Below are 20097 nucleotides of genomic sequence, written 5' to 3'. Positions count from 1 at the left end.
AGAAAGTGGAACAAATTACATGTTTTTCATGACAGGCTGCTATTAAATTTAACAAAGTGCCTAAAATTGGTTTGTCAGTTATACGTAGACAGAATACTGGTTCACACTTTGAACCTATTATTCATAGGTCAGTGTTAAGTGGCATAGCAACGAAAAGGGCTTGCTCTAAAGAGGGGCAGATACAAGGACTGCACTGAAAATGAGTGAAAAAGCAGCAAATACCCAAAGAAAAACTTTGAGAGTTGTTCAGAAAGCCTGGGTTACTGCTAGTTTATAAAAAATTATGAAGTTGATCGTATCATTCACTTCTTTCATATCAATAGGCTTCCTTCATCGATGTGTTCTATTCACCTCTTACATACATTTTTTTGGTAGTTACTTTAAACCTTTAGCTAAAAGTAACAAATAAATTAATTAGGGTAAAGTTTTCATTTTCTAGTTTTTATGCAGTCTAAATCCCCAAAGCTGTAGCTTTGATTCAGACTTAATCCAGATCCAACACTTGAAATCTCTGGTGTATGAATAGCCTCTCTTCTGTTGTGAATGGCTTGCATAGTGATTCCCAACCACACAACAGTGTCTTCCCCACATTATGCAGAATCAAGTACTACTGACTACAAGATCCACACAGACGTGTATAAGAAGGAAAATCTTGTGCTGGGACCCACAGGAAGAAGAGGTGAAGAGCTGAGACAACCCCCACCCAGCAACCCCTCCAGTGCTTTGCTGCTCTCTGCTTCTCCCTGCCTGTTGCCTAGCAACCTAACATCACAGCTCCCTTGCCTGTGATTGATCAGCAGTCTCTGGGCTTGCTTACCCACAATACCTTGCTGGCAAATAGACAAGCAGTCACCCCCTCCTTCAACCCTCAGCACACGTTAAATTATATTAGAAATGGGAGAAGTCACATGGTGGCCTTGTTCCAGCTCAGATCCAGTGTATTGTTCTCATCATTGTCGGAGGATCACGAAGGACTGCCAAATGTTTGTTTAGCCTCAACTTTACACAGCACCTGCTGCAGGTGTTGTGTGTGCAGCAAGCCATGAAAATATTTCTATACATGAATAGGCTGGCCAATAATACAGAACTTCCTCTTTCTCCAGTCTGAGCTCAGCCTCACCCATAGAAGGTGTCAGTGTGTTGCTAGCTCACCACTGCTCTCTAGAGGTCCACTGGAAGAACTGGTGGGGTGTATTAAAGAAAACGAATTGCATGCATGATGACACAGCACTTAGTCAGACTGTTGTCTAAATGGAAAAGCACAGATGTGTGCTGACATCTAAATGTCCAGATTAACTTTACAGATCCTTTTTTCAGCTATCACTGCAGAAGAAATTAGTTCACCTCGTGTTTTTCACGTTGACAAGGAACAAAGGTTCTTGGCTAAACCAATGTCACAGTTTATACTGAGGAAGAAAAGAACACACTGATGACGTAAAAAAAAAAGTATTCTAACACCCATGATCATGTCCAGATATATCAGCAGCATGCCAAGTGAAATAAATAGATGCCACCTGCTGGCAGCATTATATAATCACATAATTTAAATTTGATTTTATGAACTTTTTGAGTGTACAAAAGACAGAGCACAATTAATAAAGTACTCTTAAACTACAGTGGGTGTTAAAATTGATTTTATTCACACTTTCATGAAAATGTGCATTGTGTAAAAAGGAAGATACAGAACACGTGGCCCCCAGTTTTTGACAGTATTGATTATTCTCACTGGAAAAAAGCAGAAGTAGTTTCATCACTGATGTTCACAATTATCACTGTAAACTAATAAGTAATGCACAGACAGACCATTCTCTAATCTAAATATATGCTCTTTTAAGAGCTTAACTTAATGGTGAACATTTTGTGATAGTTTTAGGGGTGAGACATGTACAGTATATTAGCAGTGTATAGCAGTGCTTTGAACAAAATACTAAGATCAGCATGGTAACATGTCAGCACTGCTAACATGCTGATGTTTAGCAGTTAGGCTATGTAATGTTTGTTATCTTCATTTGGTTTCTTAGCATGCTAACATTTGCAAAATAGCACAAAATACAAATCAGAGTTGGTGGTAATGAAGATATCGGACCATGTTACATGTCTTCTCATAAGCTGTTTGCTCATTTTCTCTCTGTTGGCAAGTCTTTGACTATTTTGTACAGTCAAAACAAATGCCTGCTGCAGCTGTTTGAGTTGTGAGGGTTGACTGTTATAGTAATCTTGAGATCTCTAACGAAAACCACAAAAAAGCTTTGTAAAGTTAAGCTGAACTACAGAATGAATAAATAATTCAAGGTTCAATATAAAAAAAAATTCATCCTAACTGTGGCAGGGGACCTTCCTGCAATGTAACGCACGCCTACATAGTTTGCTTTTTAGGATCTTAGCTCTTAAAATTATGGGCGGACTTGCCATAGGCTCCATTGCCTTGTACAGTACCACACTCAAGGACAGCTGTACCACCTTAAATATGCCCAGGCACAGCACAGAGCGATCGTACTGGCAATCAGGGTAGGAATGGCCTTGTGTTAGTATGCACTACTAGCGGTTGTGTGCATATGCACCTTTAGTCTTGGTAATTTAGAGAACAAAGCTTTCTAATAGATGTTTAAAGCTGCAAAAGCCTGACCAAACAGTAGCTGAAAGTGAACGGTCACAAGATGTAAAACAGTTTCCTGGTCCAAAGTCACATGTGCTTGTGCCTGTGACCATACCCAGCCCTTTGGCAAGCTGCAAACACTCCTACAAGTTGTTCTAGGTATGCTAACATGGGAAGATTAACTTTCATGTCTCTCACTTGACAGATGATAAACTTCTTCGGTAAGCCGATCACATGCGATACAGACAGAATTGAACAATCATTACCATCAACAATAAGATGGTGGCACAACACAAAAAAAACCCCAAAACAAAACAAGCACCTCCAAATCTAATTTTGACTTGTCATAGATGCCAGTCACAACTAGAATGACCAACATGCGGTAATGACCAAAGACTGTACAACAAGCCATAAACTGTATGCTATATAGTTACAGGTACAGAAACACTGATTGATTGATTGACTGAGTGATAAAGATGAACTTTTTCCTAAATTTTTATACTCTTTAGTCCAAGTTGACGTTCCTAGAACAGTTTAGAGACAACGTGAACTTAAATTTTACAGTGCTGTGAAAAAAAGAGTATTTGCTCTCTTCCTGATTTCTTTAGTTGCCGCTGGGGTTTTTGTTCTTTGCATTTTTGTCACACTTGCATGTTTCAGTTCATCAAACAAATTTTAATATTAGACAGAGAAAAGCTGAGTAAATTAAATTTCAATTATTTAAATGATGATTTCATTTATTAGGATTAAAAAAAGCTATTCAAGCTTACTTGGTACCATGTGAAAAAATAATTGCGTCCTAAACCTAAAAACTGGTCGTGCCGCCCTCTGCAGCAAGAACTGCACTCACACATTTGCACTAACTGGCAATGAGTCTTTCACATTGCTGTGGAGGAATTCAAACTTGCTTTTCTTTGCAGAATTGTTTGAATTCAGCAACAGTGAATGGTTTTTTGAGCATTTAAGCTCATGCCAAAGCACCTCAATCACTCCTCAGCACCTCGGCGACTCCAAAAACATCATTTGGGGATTTTTATTTAGCCATTCAGAGTTTTTACTGATGTGTTTTGGATCTTTGTCCTGCAGTATAACTCGAGTGAGCCTCAGGCCACAAACGGATGGCCAGATATTTAGGATTTTTGGAGAAGTCGTCAAGGTCCTGAAGCAGCAAGAAGGCCCAAACCATCACTCTACCAGTACCATGTTTGTCAGTTAGTATGATGTTCTTTCTATAACATGCTGTGTTATTTTTATGTAATAGGACTCAAACCTCCAACAATTTCAACTTTGGTCTTGTCAGCCCACAGAGTATTTCACCAAAAATCACCAATCACCTGGTTCACCAAGATGTTTATTGGCAAATTCCAATGTCTTTTTGGTTAGCGATGATTTTCTCTTTGGAACTATCTCACAGATGCCATCTTTGCATTACTGCCTTTCTTATTGTTGACAATAGAGACCTGGATACCTTTTTTCCCTTAATAACTGAAATCATAATTTCTAAACTTTATTGTTTATTTACTGATGTCTGAAAAATGTAAAGAAGACAAATGTTCACAGCACTGTACCATCTATCTGTCTTTTTCTGTGTCAAATACGTGACTCATTCTGTCTTTGAAAGTGCGTTTATCATGAATAAAGCAAACTTCAATTCTTGACCGCATATTTCCACATGTTAACTGATCTCTCTTTTCAGACACTCTTTGATGATGTCATTTGACCATGTGTCTGCGGTCCTGTTTCCTCCTGTGCAGGCTCTGCTCTCTCCTCCCCTGTCTGCTCCTCAGACTCAGCAGGATGCTCAGCCTGAGTGTCATGACAGTCTGGATTGTTCCGGAGGTCTGTTGAATGAGGTTGTTCATCAAGTACACCAGCAGGGGCAGTGTTAGCATCACGCGTCTCTACATGTGAGCAAGTTTGGAGTGGCAGGGACTCCGAGAAATGGCGAGGAGTGCTGTGCTGCTCTGTTTGGCAGTGGAGTTCTGTGTTTAGTTCTAATGCAGACTCTACTGTGGGGAGCGTGGGTGTGCTGCTGACATTTTCACTGTGGAAAGCAGGCGTGTCGCTCACAGAGCTGTTTCTTTGATAGTGCTGCATGGGTGGAGTGGTGTGGAAGAGGTTACTGAGGTTCATGAGTGTGCTGTTAGAGTAACTCATCACAGAAGGAAGTGGAACAGAGTAGGGTGCAGGATTTGTTCCATGTAGTGAACAATCCCAGTCTTCCTCCTCATCGTCTTCTTCTCCTTCTTCTTCTTCCTCATCCTCCTCTTCTTCCTCATCATCTTCCTCATCCTCCTCATCTTCTTCTCCCTCCTCAGGGTCAATTGTTTCCAAGCTGTGTGTGCTGCAGTCCGACAGCCCACTGCAAACACTGCTGCCATCTTCATCATAAGCTTCATCTTCTTCTTCCTCATCGTCATCTTCTTCCTCTTCTCCCTCCTCCGCCTCTTCTTCCTCTTCTTCCTCTTCTTCCTCATCCAGATGTGACTCAGTGTCACCTGTGTTCTGAAGCTGCATGATGTGAATGTGCTGCGTGCTGCTCATCAGTGGAAACTGCAGGTTTGGCTGCTGCTGCTGCTGCTGGACCAAGGTGGAGTCTCCGTGGTAACTGTTGCCATTGGTTACAAGCTGCTCTGGCTGCTGATAGTGCTCCTCGCGGCTCTTCTCCAGCTCCAGCTTCATGATAGTGTGCAGGAAGTGGGTGCGCACCCGGACCGGGTTGAACTCCAGGCGTCCCGTGGTGTTGCTGCAGCCTTCCTTGGTGCAGCCACAAGGGAAGGACATGCGATCCACCTACAGACAGAGTGATACACAGTGCAGAACACAAGCAAATTAAAGTGAGCTGCCAATCAAAGCTGATCATGCATGAAGAGAAACAGCAGATTCTACTCAGAGTGTTATTAATATCATTAAACAAGAGCGTGCAGCCAAACTTTGTGAAGCCAGAACACCTTAATCACTCAAGATTTACTTTTATGTGTCTGAAAAAAAGACTATCATGCCTAAAGCTCCAGATCTTTTTGTATGAATTCAGTAATGCATAACACAAAATAACATTGCTGATGTTCTAAGATTCAGAAGGACGGGGCTTTAAAACGTCCATCTGAGCATGCACAGACTGTACATAAAAGATGGACACCGTGACAGCTCTCTGCCACTGGTCCCAGTTTTGTAGCCTAAAGCATTTTGATCAGCACCATCTCAGTTTTTTATTATGTGATGTCACAAATGTGGGGTGGATGTGACAGTGAAACGGAGGACAATGCAAACTCATACTTTAGCGATGCATCAGTCATAGAGTTAGCCGTTGCTAAAGCATAACTTTATTTTTCTTCAGGACACAAATAAAAACATCATGTAGAAAATAAATATCTAGTTCTATTCAGTAAGACTTGAAATCAGCAACTTGCAACCACAAACTCATCAGAAGAGTGTTCACTGAAAACATGGACCAAGGGAACAAGGGACTTCTTACACTTTGACTTCTACACGACTAGCTGAAAGTGATCTGAAAGAATGTGTCATCCAGGGAACGACTTTGTTTTGAAGTTGTTTTGCTTTGCATGTTTGCTGTGTTTTACTGTGTTTCTATGTGGAGTGTTTTATTCTTCTGGTTTTATTGCATGTTTTTATTGTATATATTAACTTGTCCTGGAGAGACTCCGCCCACTTCTAATCACTAATTGGATGCATCTGGGAGGGCACAGAGGTGAATAAGAGGGCCTGGCAGACCACAGAGAGGAGGCATGAGAGACAGAGCAGGAGAGATGGCGGAGTAGATGGTGGCAGGCGGCGTTGGTGCAGGTTGGTGTGGGTTGGTGTGCAGTACGTGGCGAGGGCATACGATGGCTAGTGCGTGAGAGGCAGAGGGAGCTGTGCTGCTGTTGGAATAGCTGGATGCCAGAGGACGCTATGGTGGGGAATTAGTTGGCAGCGAGACAGCGCCCTACCTCCCACGGCGAGACCACAGTGCTGGCGTGACACAGAAAAGCGGCGGGCAGAGTTAGGAGCTATGCCCATTTCCGGTGTAAGTCCCACGACATATCGTGCTGCAGTAACCCGGCTCACTAGAAAGAACGGTGACTGTCGCTGCTCCTCTCTTCTAGTATTCTGGAGTGGAGAGACAGACGGGACGGCTGGTGACGCCGCCGGGCTTTTCCTTGCCCCGCTCCGATTTCCTGGATTTTAACGTTGTGGCTGACGACACCGGACTTTTAATGCTTATGTTTTATTAGTTTTTATTGTGTGTTCTCCCTGGCCACGGTTGTTTTAATTCATTTTAAAATTTTAACTGTTTTTGTAAAATAAATTATATTTTAGTGATACAGTTTTTATATAGTTCTATTCCCTTGGTTGCTCCACTGCTCTGTCCGTTTTTTGGAGGGTTTCCCTCCTTAGAATAACACCTGTTAATCCACCATTACAAATGCAGGTATAAATGGCAATGAAATGGCACCAGAGACCGTTTTTCAAATAATTCTTAAAAATAACTGCTTAAATAAGTAACTTGTGAAATTTGAAAATGGTTACAGACTTGTTCTAGAGTCTGTACCCTGCCTCTCACGGTTTTTGGGATAGACACCAGGACTCTAAACTGGAAAACTGATGGATGGGTGGAAACTTGTATGCCAACTTATGCAATGAAAATAGCCAAATTTAACATTTTACTGCACAGACAGACATTGACAACATTTTAGTATTATAGCTGGGCCTCACCACAGTTCCATTTACCTGGCACTTAATGCCGGCCAGGCTGCAAGCACAGGTCTCAGGATCACATATTCCCTGGCAGCGACACCCACACTCCTCTCGGGACATGCGCAGGGCACGCAATTCATGCTTCTCTTCCACATCAATGCGACGGACACCAGAGGCACGGAGAAGAGTACGGCGCCTTCTAGTAGTCAGAGGCTGGAGGAAAAAGTAATCGTCCACCTCTGTGTTGTCCACATCTAGGTCATCTTCAGAAATGTCATCGATTGTGAGTGTATCTGCTTCCAAAGATGACACAGTACCATTCTTGGTCAGCTGGAGGATAGGAAAACAAATAGAAACAAACAAATTAAGACTGAACCATGGATATTAGCCCACACAGAAATTATAACCCCTGGGATAAATAAAGATTCACCGACTCCTTGTACTGACTTTGAGTTTGATGGCATTAAGTTTCTCCTCTTTCAGATGGTCCCTCAACATCTTCCGGTGGCTCCGTTTCTGTTCCATGGCAAACTCCCTGAGAGTGAATTGCCTCACCCCACTGTGATGTGGTGACATCCCCAGGGTGCTGCCTCCCTGTGTGGGTACACTGGTAAAACCCTGCCGCCGGTTGAAATAGTAGACTGTGACGCTTTCAAAGTGCACATTATGACCTCGTAGTCGCTTTGACTGCTGCTGGATGGAGGCTAAGATTAAAACCGAGAGGGTTGACAGTTACTAAATCAAAAAACAAACCAAAAAACTCCAAAAGATTTGTTGATAGAGGCGCTACTAAATGCTAGTTAAAGCATAACTTTTGCCAACAAGTTTCCATGACTAAAGCTTTAAACAGAGTTTAAATATCTTATTATGTGACTGTAGGCTTTAAACAAGGGCATATTAAAGTGTAATGTAACAGTATAACAAATACAGAAAAAGCCATACTGACCAGGCTATACACACTAATTGCCTTTATTCCCCTTTGTTTCTTTTTCTATTTTTGTAACATTAAGTAAGACAACCTTGATGTAGCAACAAAACTACTTATACTTTTGTGGTTATATGCTGGAGTGAGCATAAGAAAAAGTGGTCCCAAACTTGATCCTTGCGGGACTCCACACCAGATGAAAGTATATGACTCCTTTCTTAGTTTAAACATAAAATGGTAAAGAGGACACAAACCAATTGAGATAAAACATTGTTTTCTTTACTCATAAATCAAATTGTCACCACATATATTAGGTTTAAAGTAGAGGATTAAAGGAGTCAGCAAATTGCAGATCACAACAGCAATTTCACTTTGTTAAATGAACACAAAACAGAAGTCATGTGGTAGTGATGTCTTACCATCCAGCAAGCTGGAGGGGACAGAATGGTTGAGGCTGTCACTGCTGTTACCACTGTCACTGCAGGATACCTCATCATCATCAGACCCTTGCACTGACAAATAAGGGGCGGGGTCATCATCAAGCTTCCTCTTCAGGATCCCACTCATCCTGTGGTTCCTCCAACTGGTTAGACCTGAGCAAAGCACGTTTAAATTTATAGAAGACATCAATTTAATTTGTACTGGACATGGAAATTATTTGTATTTTCAAACACACAAGCAAACTTGTTTTCATGGAGTCCTTTCATTAAAAATTGACCTATTAAGCTAACTTGTCAGTCATTTACAATTCAACAGATTTTTTTCTGCAGTTTTCACAAAGCTCATTCATTCCGTTTTCCCCTGGAATATTTTTTAATCTAATTTTATATCTTCGGCAAGATGAAATACAGACAACATAACCCAATCTACTACATTAACGTGTAGTAAAATAAAATATTTACATTAACGATGGTTCATATAGGTATTATATGTGAACTAAGTTGCTTATAGTGGCAAAAAACTGAGAATTTGCTCTAGCTTTGCATCTCCCCTAAGGGCTTTTCAGTGTTTTAGTATTTTTCACCTTTGCCCTGGAAGACTGAAACTGATATATAAGATGGCAATATGATGATATATTGTGTTTCCAATGTCCTTAATATGGCAACATTTTACAAACATACAAGTTTTTTCCAGCATCTCATGCAAAATTATTACATTGAAATAACATGGTAATGGTCATTCCTGTAGAAATTAAAAGCACCCTACACACTGTGTCCTCTGCTCTTTCACAGAAAAAAATGCCCATTTCATGCATTTCTAATTTGCCAAAGCCTAAACTGCAAACTATAACTTCTGTAAAACCTATGTTGCTATTAGTATTTCGACAGGACTGGTGGACTGTTACAAAAAACCTGTGAATTTTCCTTCTCCAGTAAGTAACTAATAAATATATTGTCAAGTATGGAGGGTTTTTTTATTTCTTTGAGAGCTCATTTGTGCTATAACTTTGAACGTTTCATAATGTCATAATCTGTTTGTTCATAGTGCAGTTCTACATGTCAAATGTGACTCATTTATTGTGATGAAAAAACAATTTCTTCTCATATTTGCTTTTTAATATAATTTATTTATTTTCTTCTTGTAAAGCCAGGGCACAAAATTAGTCGACTTCATGTATCTTCATCATTGAACGATTATGACATCTAGACTGATCAAATTTACCTCGCTCTCTACCTACAGTTTTTTCAAATACAGTTACTATGAACAGTTGGCTAGTAACTGGTCATCTCTTTCTTATGTTTACTTTATTTATTTATAATTCTTAATTCTTAATTATAATCTTTGTAAACAGACAAAATTTGTTTTCTGCCATCGTGACCCCCTGTGCAATATGTATGAAATACTAAGTATTGTGTGGAGTTTCAATTTTGTTACTTAAACTTGAAACTACAAAAATAAAATCCTCTCAAAGAAAAACTTACATTTATTCAGCTTGTTTTTAAGGCAGTCAGCTTGGATGTTTCTTTTTAGTAATGTCAACTAATTAGAATTTACAGCTCACTGTAAAGAGATGATCTATGATCTATGTTACTAAATTTTACCATTTTGGATGGCTTGGATTAACTGAGCCACAACTGTCACGCATTTAGTGATGAAGGCTAATGGGACTAAAGGCAGCAGTGAGAGAGCATAATGATACTTCAGTATTTTAGTACAAGTGGATTATCGTTGCACCAAAAAAACTCAACAAAGCTTTGATGAGTTATGTTTACAAGTATGCTAGGTTTTCTTGACAAGCGGAGGTCATCATACAGAACAGGTCCATCACCATGTTCATAATAATGCTGGAAACTTGGAGCCACTTAGCCGTTTTTTTTTTTGTTTGTTTTGTTTTAACAAGTTGAATCCTTTCTTTCCAATGGCCATGTTCAAACCAGGTCAGGTAGCACCATTCATTCATGTTTGACTTATTTTGGACAAAAGAATACTTTCCTCAACAAACCAAGAAGACGAGAACTTCTTGTCCAATGAGATATTAGGCAGCATGGTAGTGCATTAGTTATGTGTTGCATAAATAGTGCTTTGCCCTATTTGGCTGTAGGTGTGGGCATGCATTACATTATATACATTAAAAGTACTGCATGAATATGAGTTAAAAAGGTAAATGCACATTGAAGTATAAAACCAGAAAAGGGTGATGTAAATCCCCGTCTTTTCCATTCATTGACAGTGACAGATGTCTTGGATCTGTGTTATCTTTGACACTATGAAATGGACACAGTACTGCTTAATTATAAAGAACATAATACAAAATGTTGTACTGAACATGTAAATAAACAAAGCAAGGAACAACGATTTTAGATTTCACCAATGTAAAACCTACATTTTAAACCTGCTAAGCTGGGCTCATTAAATTTTTTTTTTTCAAGAAATCCAGTCTAGTCATTTGGCTGCCTTACGCAGAAACTGTCTCCCCACCACTGGGTGTTTTCCAGTGACCTTGCCAAATTCTGTGATACCTCAAAAATGGGGAGAATTTTTCACAGATGATGTGTTGAGCTCATTAAAATTTTAATGAACTGATATTCCTTTTCATACTGGTTGATTCTATAGGAAATTGAAAGTACACCAACTCTCGAGGGAGATAAGAGGTTATTTTACACACTATGAGTTCTCCCCCACATACTGGAAGCACAGCTAATCAGGAGAGGGGTGTCTTTTGACAGTTGATGGTTACATTTGAAATTCATAAAGATTGTTGAGCTGACTGCTTGGACTGATGCTGGATTCCATCATATATGACATAGCTTAATGCTAGGCCAAGCTTTCCCTTGCTGACAGGCATTGTCTCCCTTCCCTTACAACCTGCTGCTATTCAGTTTTTGTTTTCTGTGACTTCTCCTGTATTCCCCCATTCCCCACCATTCTCTTCCCTCATGGTATCATAAAATGTTCCAATTTCCATCTCCAGGCTCCCACGTATGCTTCTGTCCTCTTACTTTCAGAAAGAACAATGAAATCAAAGATTTGTAATAGAAGAAACTGTGACATGTTTCTGTATATTTGATGCCACAGAAGGTTTTTCTTTCACCTTAACATCTGTCGTTGAGATCTGACAGAGTACACACACACACACATACACACATGCACACACATCTAAAAGCCTGCTCAAACATCTGCATGTAAGCGCATCCTCCCACTCTCCATACATGTCCACATCCCAGTCCCTGACATGGGAATTCTTATTGACAAATGTAAATCAGCATTATCCTGTAATGTGAAAGCTCACAGAGCCCGTGTTGTTTGATACTATAAAGGCTTTTTGTGAGTCTCTATGACTGTCACTGACCTGTTTCTTTAGCTTGCCTTTGGTTTCCAGGAAGTCCTATTTGACTCTCTCCTCTGCATCACACAGTATTCACCAGCAGCAGCCAAACATCCCCATGTGTCGTGATGATGCAGTGAGCGTTGCCATGATGCCAGCTCTCTCTCTTTCTTTTTTTAAAGCAGCTTCTGGCACTATTGTGCAGCACTGAGCACCTCTGTTTCTATCGCTATCTTATGCCTTCTTTCTTTCCGCATTCATTCTATATGCTCATACTCTGAGGTCCCTCACTGCCTGATTCTCTTCTGCTTCTGCTCACCCCTTTCCTCTCTCTCCCTCGCTTTCACCCTCTCTCTCTTTCTTTCTCTCTCCTCACAAATACTTGTTAGCTTGGTGCTGCTGCCGGCTGGAAGCACTGGAGCTTGACTGAGGTGAAGCAAGCCCTATGAGATCACAGAGAGAAAGGAGGAGTAGTAGATGTGGTGGTGGGTGTGATGGAGTGGGGGTTGAACATGGAGGTTGTGCTATGTGAACTACCTCCTATTTCCATTCTTCAGCAGAATTTTTGAAGTAAAAGTATATCCATTAAATTTTGCTGCTACTGCACAAGGTGATATCAGGTTGGCTACCTACTATCTGAAATTTATACATTTGCTGGAGTAGTTAGAATGAAAATGCGATGTGCGTTTTACTTTGTGTCATTTCTTGATTTTGTTTCTAAAGCCCATTTGACTTACAATATGATAACAAGATCTGAGGATTTAAGAGGAAAAACAAGATTTTTGAAAGAGATGTTGATTTCAATGAGACTTTGACTTTTAAAATAATGTCATTTTAGTTGACATGGTAATATATATAGCATATAATGTATCTTTCTGTCACTAACAAACTAAATTGTTGATGGAAATAACATTTTTACCATGCTAAAAGTATCGTGAGCATTGGAACAACAGTGTACAGAGAACACACTCATAAAGGTTAGGGATAATCTTATGGACAACAGTGGACTGATCTCTGTTCTTGTTCTGTTAGACCTCAGTGTATCTCTCAAAGTCATTGTACTGCAGTGGTTTGAATCATATAAATATCCAGTTTGCACATGTAAGTGGGGAGTCTTAGTCACACACTAAGGCTAATTATGGAGTTCCACAGGGTTCTGTGCTAAGACCAGTTCTATTTACATTATTCAGTATTATTAGAAGCCGTAGCATTTGCAGAAGATACACAGATTTACATATCTATTTATGAAGCCAGATGCCACAGACCAACTGGTTAAACTACAGAAGTGTCTTAAACATGTTAAGGCTTGGATGACCTCTAATTTGTTGCTTCTAAATTTAGATAAAACAAAGACTATTATACTCGAAAAATCTTTCAACAAAAGGGTGTCTAATAGGATACACTGGATAGCATTTCCTTGGCTTCCAGTAAGACTGTGAGGAATCTTGGAGTCATGCTGTTGTTCTAAAATTTAGGTTGTAATTTTTATTAATTAAGTACTAGTAGGTACTACAAAAAACGGACAATAGCTAGTTTTAGAGGAATGTAGAAACATATTATACTGTATTTGATACTGTACCCTTTTTTCAGAAAGGAGACACAAAATTCTACTTTGAGCGTGTTTATGTAATTTACATGCAGGTATCTTTAGGGTATTTTAGGGGAAAGGGAACACAACTGATTACCAGAAGTGTGGGCTGTATTGGAGTATCATAACCTCCCCTTCTTACATTATAATTACAGACTTTGGGCCTCAGAGCAATTTTGGCAACTTGTCAGGTGAATCAGAGGGGAAAAGCAGTGCTCTGCTCAAACTATATAAAATGGGGATAGGTACTGCTGGCTTCAGCTGAGTCATTAATCAGACGGTGGAAGGTGTGTCAGTATCTCACTGTCACAACTTCTGTAAAAGAAGCAGACTCTCTTAATTAGGGGAAAGACTAGAACATCACTGGAATACAGTCACTGTTAAAGGAAAATAGCTCCTTGTTAGCTGAGATGTGCACAGATTTCCTTAAAACTCTAAATGTTTTAGGACTGTCTTGGTTGACACATCTCTGCATAGGGGTTTGGGTCGGGGACTCTGGATTAGCAGGCTTGAGTAAATGTGGTTCCCCTTTTTAGGAAAGGCCATAGGGTGTGTTCACATTGAAAGGGCTCACACTCCTCAGCTGCCCTAATAAGGAATCTTCCTGGGTACTAGTGAGGAGAGTCCATATGTAAGTTCTCGAATTTAGTTGAACAATGCAGTTTTCAAACTGGTGGCAGAACAGGTGACTGGTTCTTTATCCTGTTGCGGATATTCGAGGGTGCGTGGGGTTTGCCCAACCAGCCAGCATATGATTTGTGATCTTGAAGGGGGCATTTGACTGAATTCCTTGTGGTTTCTTTTAGAGGATTTTTGAGAATATGAGGTATCTGGCCTGTTGTTACAAACTGTCCTGTCACTGTGGTGAAAGCTTAGTAAGTACTGCCAGTTGAAGTATGAGTCTGCCAGCACTGCCTTTTAAACAATGTTATGTTCATAGTTTTTATGTACAGAATTTCTAGGTGTAGGAAAATGGCTCTGCTTTGTTGGCCTTAGTTTCCCTTTTTACAGATGATGTGGTTCTTTAGGTTCATCAGGCAGTGACCTACAGATAGTAGTATGCAGCCAAGTGTAGGGTAGCAGGAATTAGCACCTCCATGGTGCTAATGGAGCCCGCTAACTGGTGCAGTTTGGGCATCTGACAAGGATGCCTCCTGGGCGCCTCTTGGGTGAGGTGTTCCTGGTATGTCCCACTGGGAGGAGGCTCCGGGGCAGACCCAGGACACGCTGGAGAGATTATATCTCTCAGCTGGCCTGGGAACGCCTTGGTGTTCCCTCGGACAAGCTGGAGGAGGTGGCTGGGGAGAGGGAGGTCTGGGCTTCTCTGCTTAGACTGCTGCCCCCACGACCCGGTCCCGAATAAGCGGAAGAAGATGGATGGATGGATGGATGGATGGACAGATGGATGGTTCTCAGTACTTCTTTCAGGTCAGGGACGAGTTGCTGCCCCCAGTAGAGTTTTCTTGTTCACAAGTGAGCGGAGGGTGGTGCATGAAAGATGGATAGATTAGGTGTTGGCAAATGATTTACAAACAATTGTTAAGTTGAAATGTCTAACAGATAAACTTCCATTGTTAGTTTCAGTTTCAGTTTTATTTGTCATATGCAAGTTAGCACAGGGTCAACATTGCAATGAAATGGGTTTGACAAGCAGCAGTCACTCAGCAGCATGATACAGTAGAAGAAAATATAATATAATAAAATAAAATAATACAGAAAATAGAAAAATAGTGAGGAGCAAATATTAGAGAGACATGATAAAAGAGAAAAGATGACTAAATATATATATATATGTATCTATAAATATAAATATATGTACACTAGTGATTAAATAAGAAAATCTTGAAAAGAAATATGACAGGAGGGCAGATGGGATATTGCACAGGAATGAGCAGCAGAAAATCACAGTATTGCACTTTTAAATATAAATATCAATGACAATAAAGTGGAGTGACCAGTGCAGATTAAACAGAGTACTTGTGAAGCTGCAGGGTAGCTTCTGAGTGCTGTGTTGTGTGTGTTTAAGTGTTGTGGTTGAGGTGTCGTATGGCTTGGTGGTAAAAACTGTTTTTGAGTCCTGTAGTCCGAGCAGACAGGCTCCTGTAACGTCTGCCAGACGGTAACAAGGAGAACAGCTGATGTGCTGGGTGGCTGTGGTCCTTGATGATGCTGTGTGCTTTACGGAGGCATCGCTGGAGATAAATGTCCTGAATGGCAGGAAGCCTCATGCCAGTGATGTGCTCTGCTGCCTTCACCACCCTCTGTAGTGATTTACGGCTGCTGGCAGAACAGCTTCCGTACCAAACTGTGATGCAGCTCGTCAGCAAGCTCTCGATTACACAACTGTAAAAATTTGAGGTGATGTTGGAGTTCATGCCAAACTTCCTCAGCCTCCTCAGGAAGTAAAGCCGCTGGCGAGCTTTCCTGATAGCAGTGTCTGTGTGAAGGGTCCAGGAGAAGTCCTCAGTGATGTTGACTCCAAGGAACTTGAAGCTGCTGACCCTTTCGACCTTGACACCGTTGATGTGGATGGGCTGGTGTTCTCTGACTGGTCGTTTCCGGTAGTCCACTATCATCTCTCTAGTTTTGCTGATGTTGAGAGTCAGGTTATTTTCCAGGCACCACTCGTACAGCGCCATCACCTCCTCTCTATAGGCCGTCTCATCATTGTCTGTGATGAGGCCTATGATGGTTGTGTCATCCGCAAACTTGATGATGATGTTGGACTCTTGTTTAGCAACACAGTCGTGTGTGAACAGGGAATATAGGAGGGGGCTAAGCACACAACCCTGTGGCGTACCTGTGTTCAGGATGAGTAATGAGGAGGTGTGCTTACCAACTCTCACCACCTGGGGTCTGTTTGTGAGGAAGTTTAGAATCCATCTGCAGATCGGTGTTCCCAGCCCAAGGTCGACGAGCTTCATTGCAAGTTTTGAGGGGTTGATGGTGTTAAATGCCGAGCTGTAGTCAATGAAGAGCATCCTTGTATTCCCTTTCTCCAGGTGAGTGAGGGTGGTGTGCGTTGCCAGGGCGATGGCATCCTCTGTGGCTCTGTTTGTCTGATAGGCAAACTGAAGAGGGTCCAGTGTGTCAGGGAGGGAGGAGCAGATGTGACCTTTGACCAGCCGCTCCAGGCACTTCATGATGACGGATGTCAGTGCAACAGGACGGTAGTCATTCAGACAGGAGACCACAGATTTTTTGGGAACGGGAATGATGGTGGATGCTTTGAGGGACGTGGGGACCACTGACTGCCTCAGGGAGAGGTTGAAGATGTTGGTGAACACCTCTGCCAGCTCGTCTGCACACACTCTGAGTAGCCGGCCTGGGATGCCGTCTGGTCCTGGAGCTTTGTGAGGATTTACCTTTTTAAAGGTCCACCTCACAGCTTCTGTTTTCAGAGTTAGAGTTGCAGCCTCACTGTCCTCCTGAGGGTAGAGGATCTGCTCTCTGTTGTCTGCGTCAAAACGAGCATAGAAGTTGTTAAGCTCGTCTGCAAGAGATACAGTGGGCTGAACACTGACTGTGTTGACCTTCTTGTAGTCAGTGATGCAGCGCAGTCCATTCCACAGTCGCCTGGTGTCAAAGCTGTGGTAGCTGGACTCCATTTTGTCCCTGTAGTCCTTTCTGGCCTTTTTTATGGACTTTTGGAGGTCATACCTGGCTGCTTTATATGCATCAGCATCCCCGGAGTTAAAGGCAGAGGTCCGCGCTTTTAGCTTGGCGCGAACGTCTTTATTTACCCAGGGTTTCTGATTTGGATATATGCGGACAGTGGTTTTTGTGATGGTATCATCCATGCACTTTCCAATATATCCAATGACAGAGTCTGTGAGTTCATTGATGTTGCCATCAGCTGCATCCACAAATATCTGCCAGTCAGTTGTGTCAAAGCAGTCCTGTAGGACCTCCTCAGCCTCACTGTCCCATTTGTAAATAACCCTGAAAGCTGGTTTTTCCTGTTTCAGTCTTTGTCTGTATGCAGGCAGCAGCAGTATGGAACAATGGTCTGCCTTACCAAAAGCTGGGTGGGGGAGGGGTTTGTAGCACTCTTTGAATGGAGTGTAACAGTGGTCCAATGTTTGATCACCTCTTGTGGGGAAGGAGATGTGCTGATAGTATTTGGGGAGAACTTTCTTCATGTTGGCTCTGTTGAAGTCTCCCAGCACAATAAAGGCAGCTTCTGGATTTTTGTTCTCAAGTCCAGTAATGATGTCATACAGTTCGTCCATAGCAGTAGCTTTATCAGCATGTGGGGGAATGTAAACAGCTGAGAGGAGAACTGAGCTGAACTCCCTCGGGAGGTAAAAAGGCCTGACTTTAATGGTCAGCAGATCGAGGCTCTGAGAGCAGTAAGTTTTTAAGATACACACATCTCTAGCCCACAAGGAGTTAACCATAAAGCACACCCCTCCTCCCCTTTTCTTGTCTTAGTCCTTCGTTCGGTCTCCCCGGTAAACAGTGAATCCATCCGGCGTGATGGCGCAGTCGGGGACGCTGGGCTCCAGCCATGTCTCTGTGAAGGCCAGAACGCAGCAGGTCCTGATGTCTTGTTGGTGTTTAATCCGTGCACGCAGCTCGTCAAGTTTGTTGTCCAGAGACTGGAGATCCGCGAGCAGGATGCTGGGGAGAGGTGGCTTGCTGTTTCTCTGTCGCATTCGGCACAAAACTCCGGCGCGTTTCCCCCTCTTTGTTTTTCCTCGACGTCGCGCGAGTAAACAAAGGATCCCAGGCAGCAGAGCGTCCACGGAGTCGAAACCCGCTGTAAAGTCCGAACTGGCTGACGAACGTAGCTCCAGAAGCGTTTGTCTGTCATACCGAGTGTATGATCGCGCTGTGCGCACAGAAGTTGAAAGCAGTACAAAATAAATAATAACATTTTTGCTGAGATGACTGGGAGCTCTCGTCGGTGCAGCCATCTTACGGCGCAACCGGAAGTAGTAGAAGGAGTGTTAGTGAACCTGTTAACTGTAACTGCTAACTATATAGTTTATTCTCACTTTATTCGGTGAAATCATGCATGAGCACAAAATGCCTGGGCAGAGTACAGAGGAGAAAACTGAAAGGGTTTTTTTTGTTGACTAGTGCTACTGTGACTGGCTACCATGTTAGCAATTATCCAGCAAATTGCAGCTGTTTAGCAAACATCCCTTTACACAGTCTCTCAGTATGGATATATTCAACCCATGAGTAAATTCACTCAATTAGTAAGTAGAAATTTCACACCATTGCCTTTTTAAACCAGTTTATATTGTACCTTACATAGTGCTATGGAAAATTCACATTATAATACATGCCAGTTGCTTTTGAAAAATATGATTAACTACCCAACTCCTACCCCACAAGTCCCTAAACATAGTTGCTATAGCAATGCCAGACTTTGAATGGAAAAATATCAGGAATAAAGCTAGAGCCTCAGCCTTGAGTTTGAGCACACAGCCAGGGAGCGAGTTAAAATGATTCTGTTTCATCAGTCGAAGGGGAAACCTATTCTTTAAATTAGCTTTACAATATTATGACCTGGATGATAATTATGGATGAATTTTAATGAGCGCATTTAAGGAAGGTGTGTAAAAATCGTAAACATGAATGAATAAAATGATCTGTCAGTTGGAAGATAATTGCACTGCGTTATGTGATCGAATAGCTGATTATCTCTCACCACGAGCCATTCTGATAATTAGTTTAAAGTGTGATTAAAAAGTGTGGGAGTTTGACATCAGTCAGGTTGTTTTTTGTATAGTTTCTTGTTTTAAACCAAAAGTGCAACACACACATTACAATATGTATCAAACACTTTGCATGAATTAATGTGCATGTTTTAGAAAGTTAAAACTAATAATAATAAGGTGTCATTTTTTTAATATATTTATGTCAGAAACTAATACATGACCTGCATTGGTTGTTCCAGACGAATATTTCTTTTGGTTTTGTGTCCTGAATTGCCCTATTTTCTCCTGGCAAGGATAGAGTGGTAATGTGCGGGAGAGACAGAGTGATCCTTCCAATCAGCTTCCATGGCAACAGGCCACCGGGGGGAGGGAAGGGAGGATGAGGGACTTTGGAGGTGGAGGAAGAGGAGGAGGCAGCCAGAAGGGTTGTGGGGAGGTGGGGGCTGGGAGGTGGTAGAATCTAACGCTGAAGCATGAGGGGAAGGCTGCGAGAGGTCTGGTTTTTCACAGAGAGGGAAAAAAAAACTGTGTGTGTGTATATGTGTACTTTGAAATCTGAACAAAGGCGGAGAGTTAAAATAACTGCAGCAGAGCCTTCGTTATGTTTCATTCTGTTTAATAAAGGATATATATAATATATATAAGGATACATTGCAATGTCTTGTCATGTATGGAAAGTATGACATGTACAGAAACACTGTAATTGCTAGCTATCCCATCCACATATAATAAGTGACGTCTGAGCTGCTTTGCTTCCTAAGGCCACTAGATGGACTGTAATCATGATAACCCAAACATTTTTCCATTCCCAATACTGTTATCAGATATATCACACACAGTATGTATCTGGTA

The 20097-nt window shown here is 41.5% G+C and overlaps 1 protein-coding gene across 2 annotated transcripts; it reads right to left on the bottom strand.

Annotated features, from left to right (window-relative positions):
- Positions 1-1551: 1551 nt before the first annotated feature.
- LOC120723514 (cysteine/serine-rich nuclear protein 3-like) lies at positions 1552-12443 on the bottom strand. 2 transcript variants are annotated; one of them, XM_040014998.1, is made up of 5 exons: positions 12010-12443; positions 8639-8812; positions 7742-7998; positions 7313-7624; positions 1552-5389 (listed from the first exon to the last, which is right to left on the bottom strand). In XM_040014998.1, exons 2-5 carry the CDS (start codon positions 8784-8786, stop codon positions 4289-4291), a joined length of 1818 nt encoding a protein of 605 aa, XP_039870932.1. In that variant the 5' UTR covers positions 8787-8812; positions 12010-12443; the 3' UTR covers positions 1552-4288. The 2 variants fall into 2 exon arrangements, with proteins under 2 accessions (XP_039870932.1, XP_039870933.1); XM_040014999.1 differs by having other exon boundaries at positions 7328-7624.
- Positions 12444-20097: the final 7654 nt, after the last annotated feature.

The sequence above is a fragment of the Simochromis diagramma genome, unplaced genomic scaffold (genome assembly GCF_900408965.1).
Source record: "Simochromis diagramma unplaced genomic scaffold, fSimDia1.1 OVJJ01000680.1, whole genome shotgun sequence".
Classification (NCBI taxonomy): Eukaryota; Metazoa; Chordata; class Actinopteri; order Cichliformes; family Cichlidae; genus Simochromis; species Simochromis diagramma.
The sequence above is the reverse complement of the archived record's forward strand: the minus strand, read 5'-3'. Positions and strand labels throughout refer to the sequence as shown.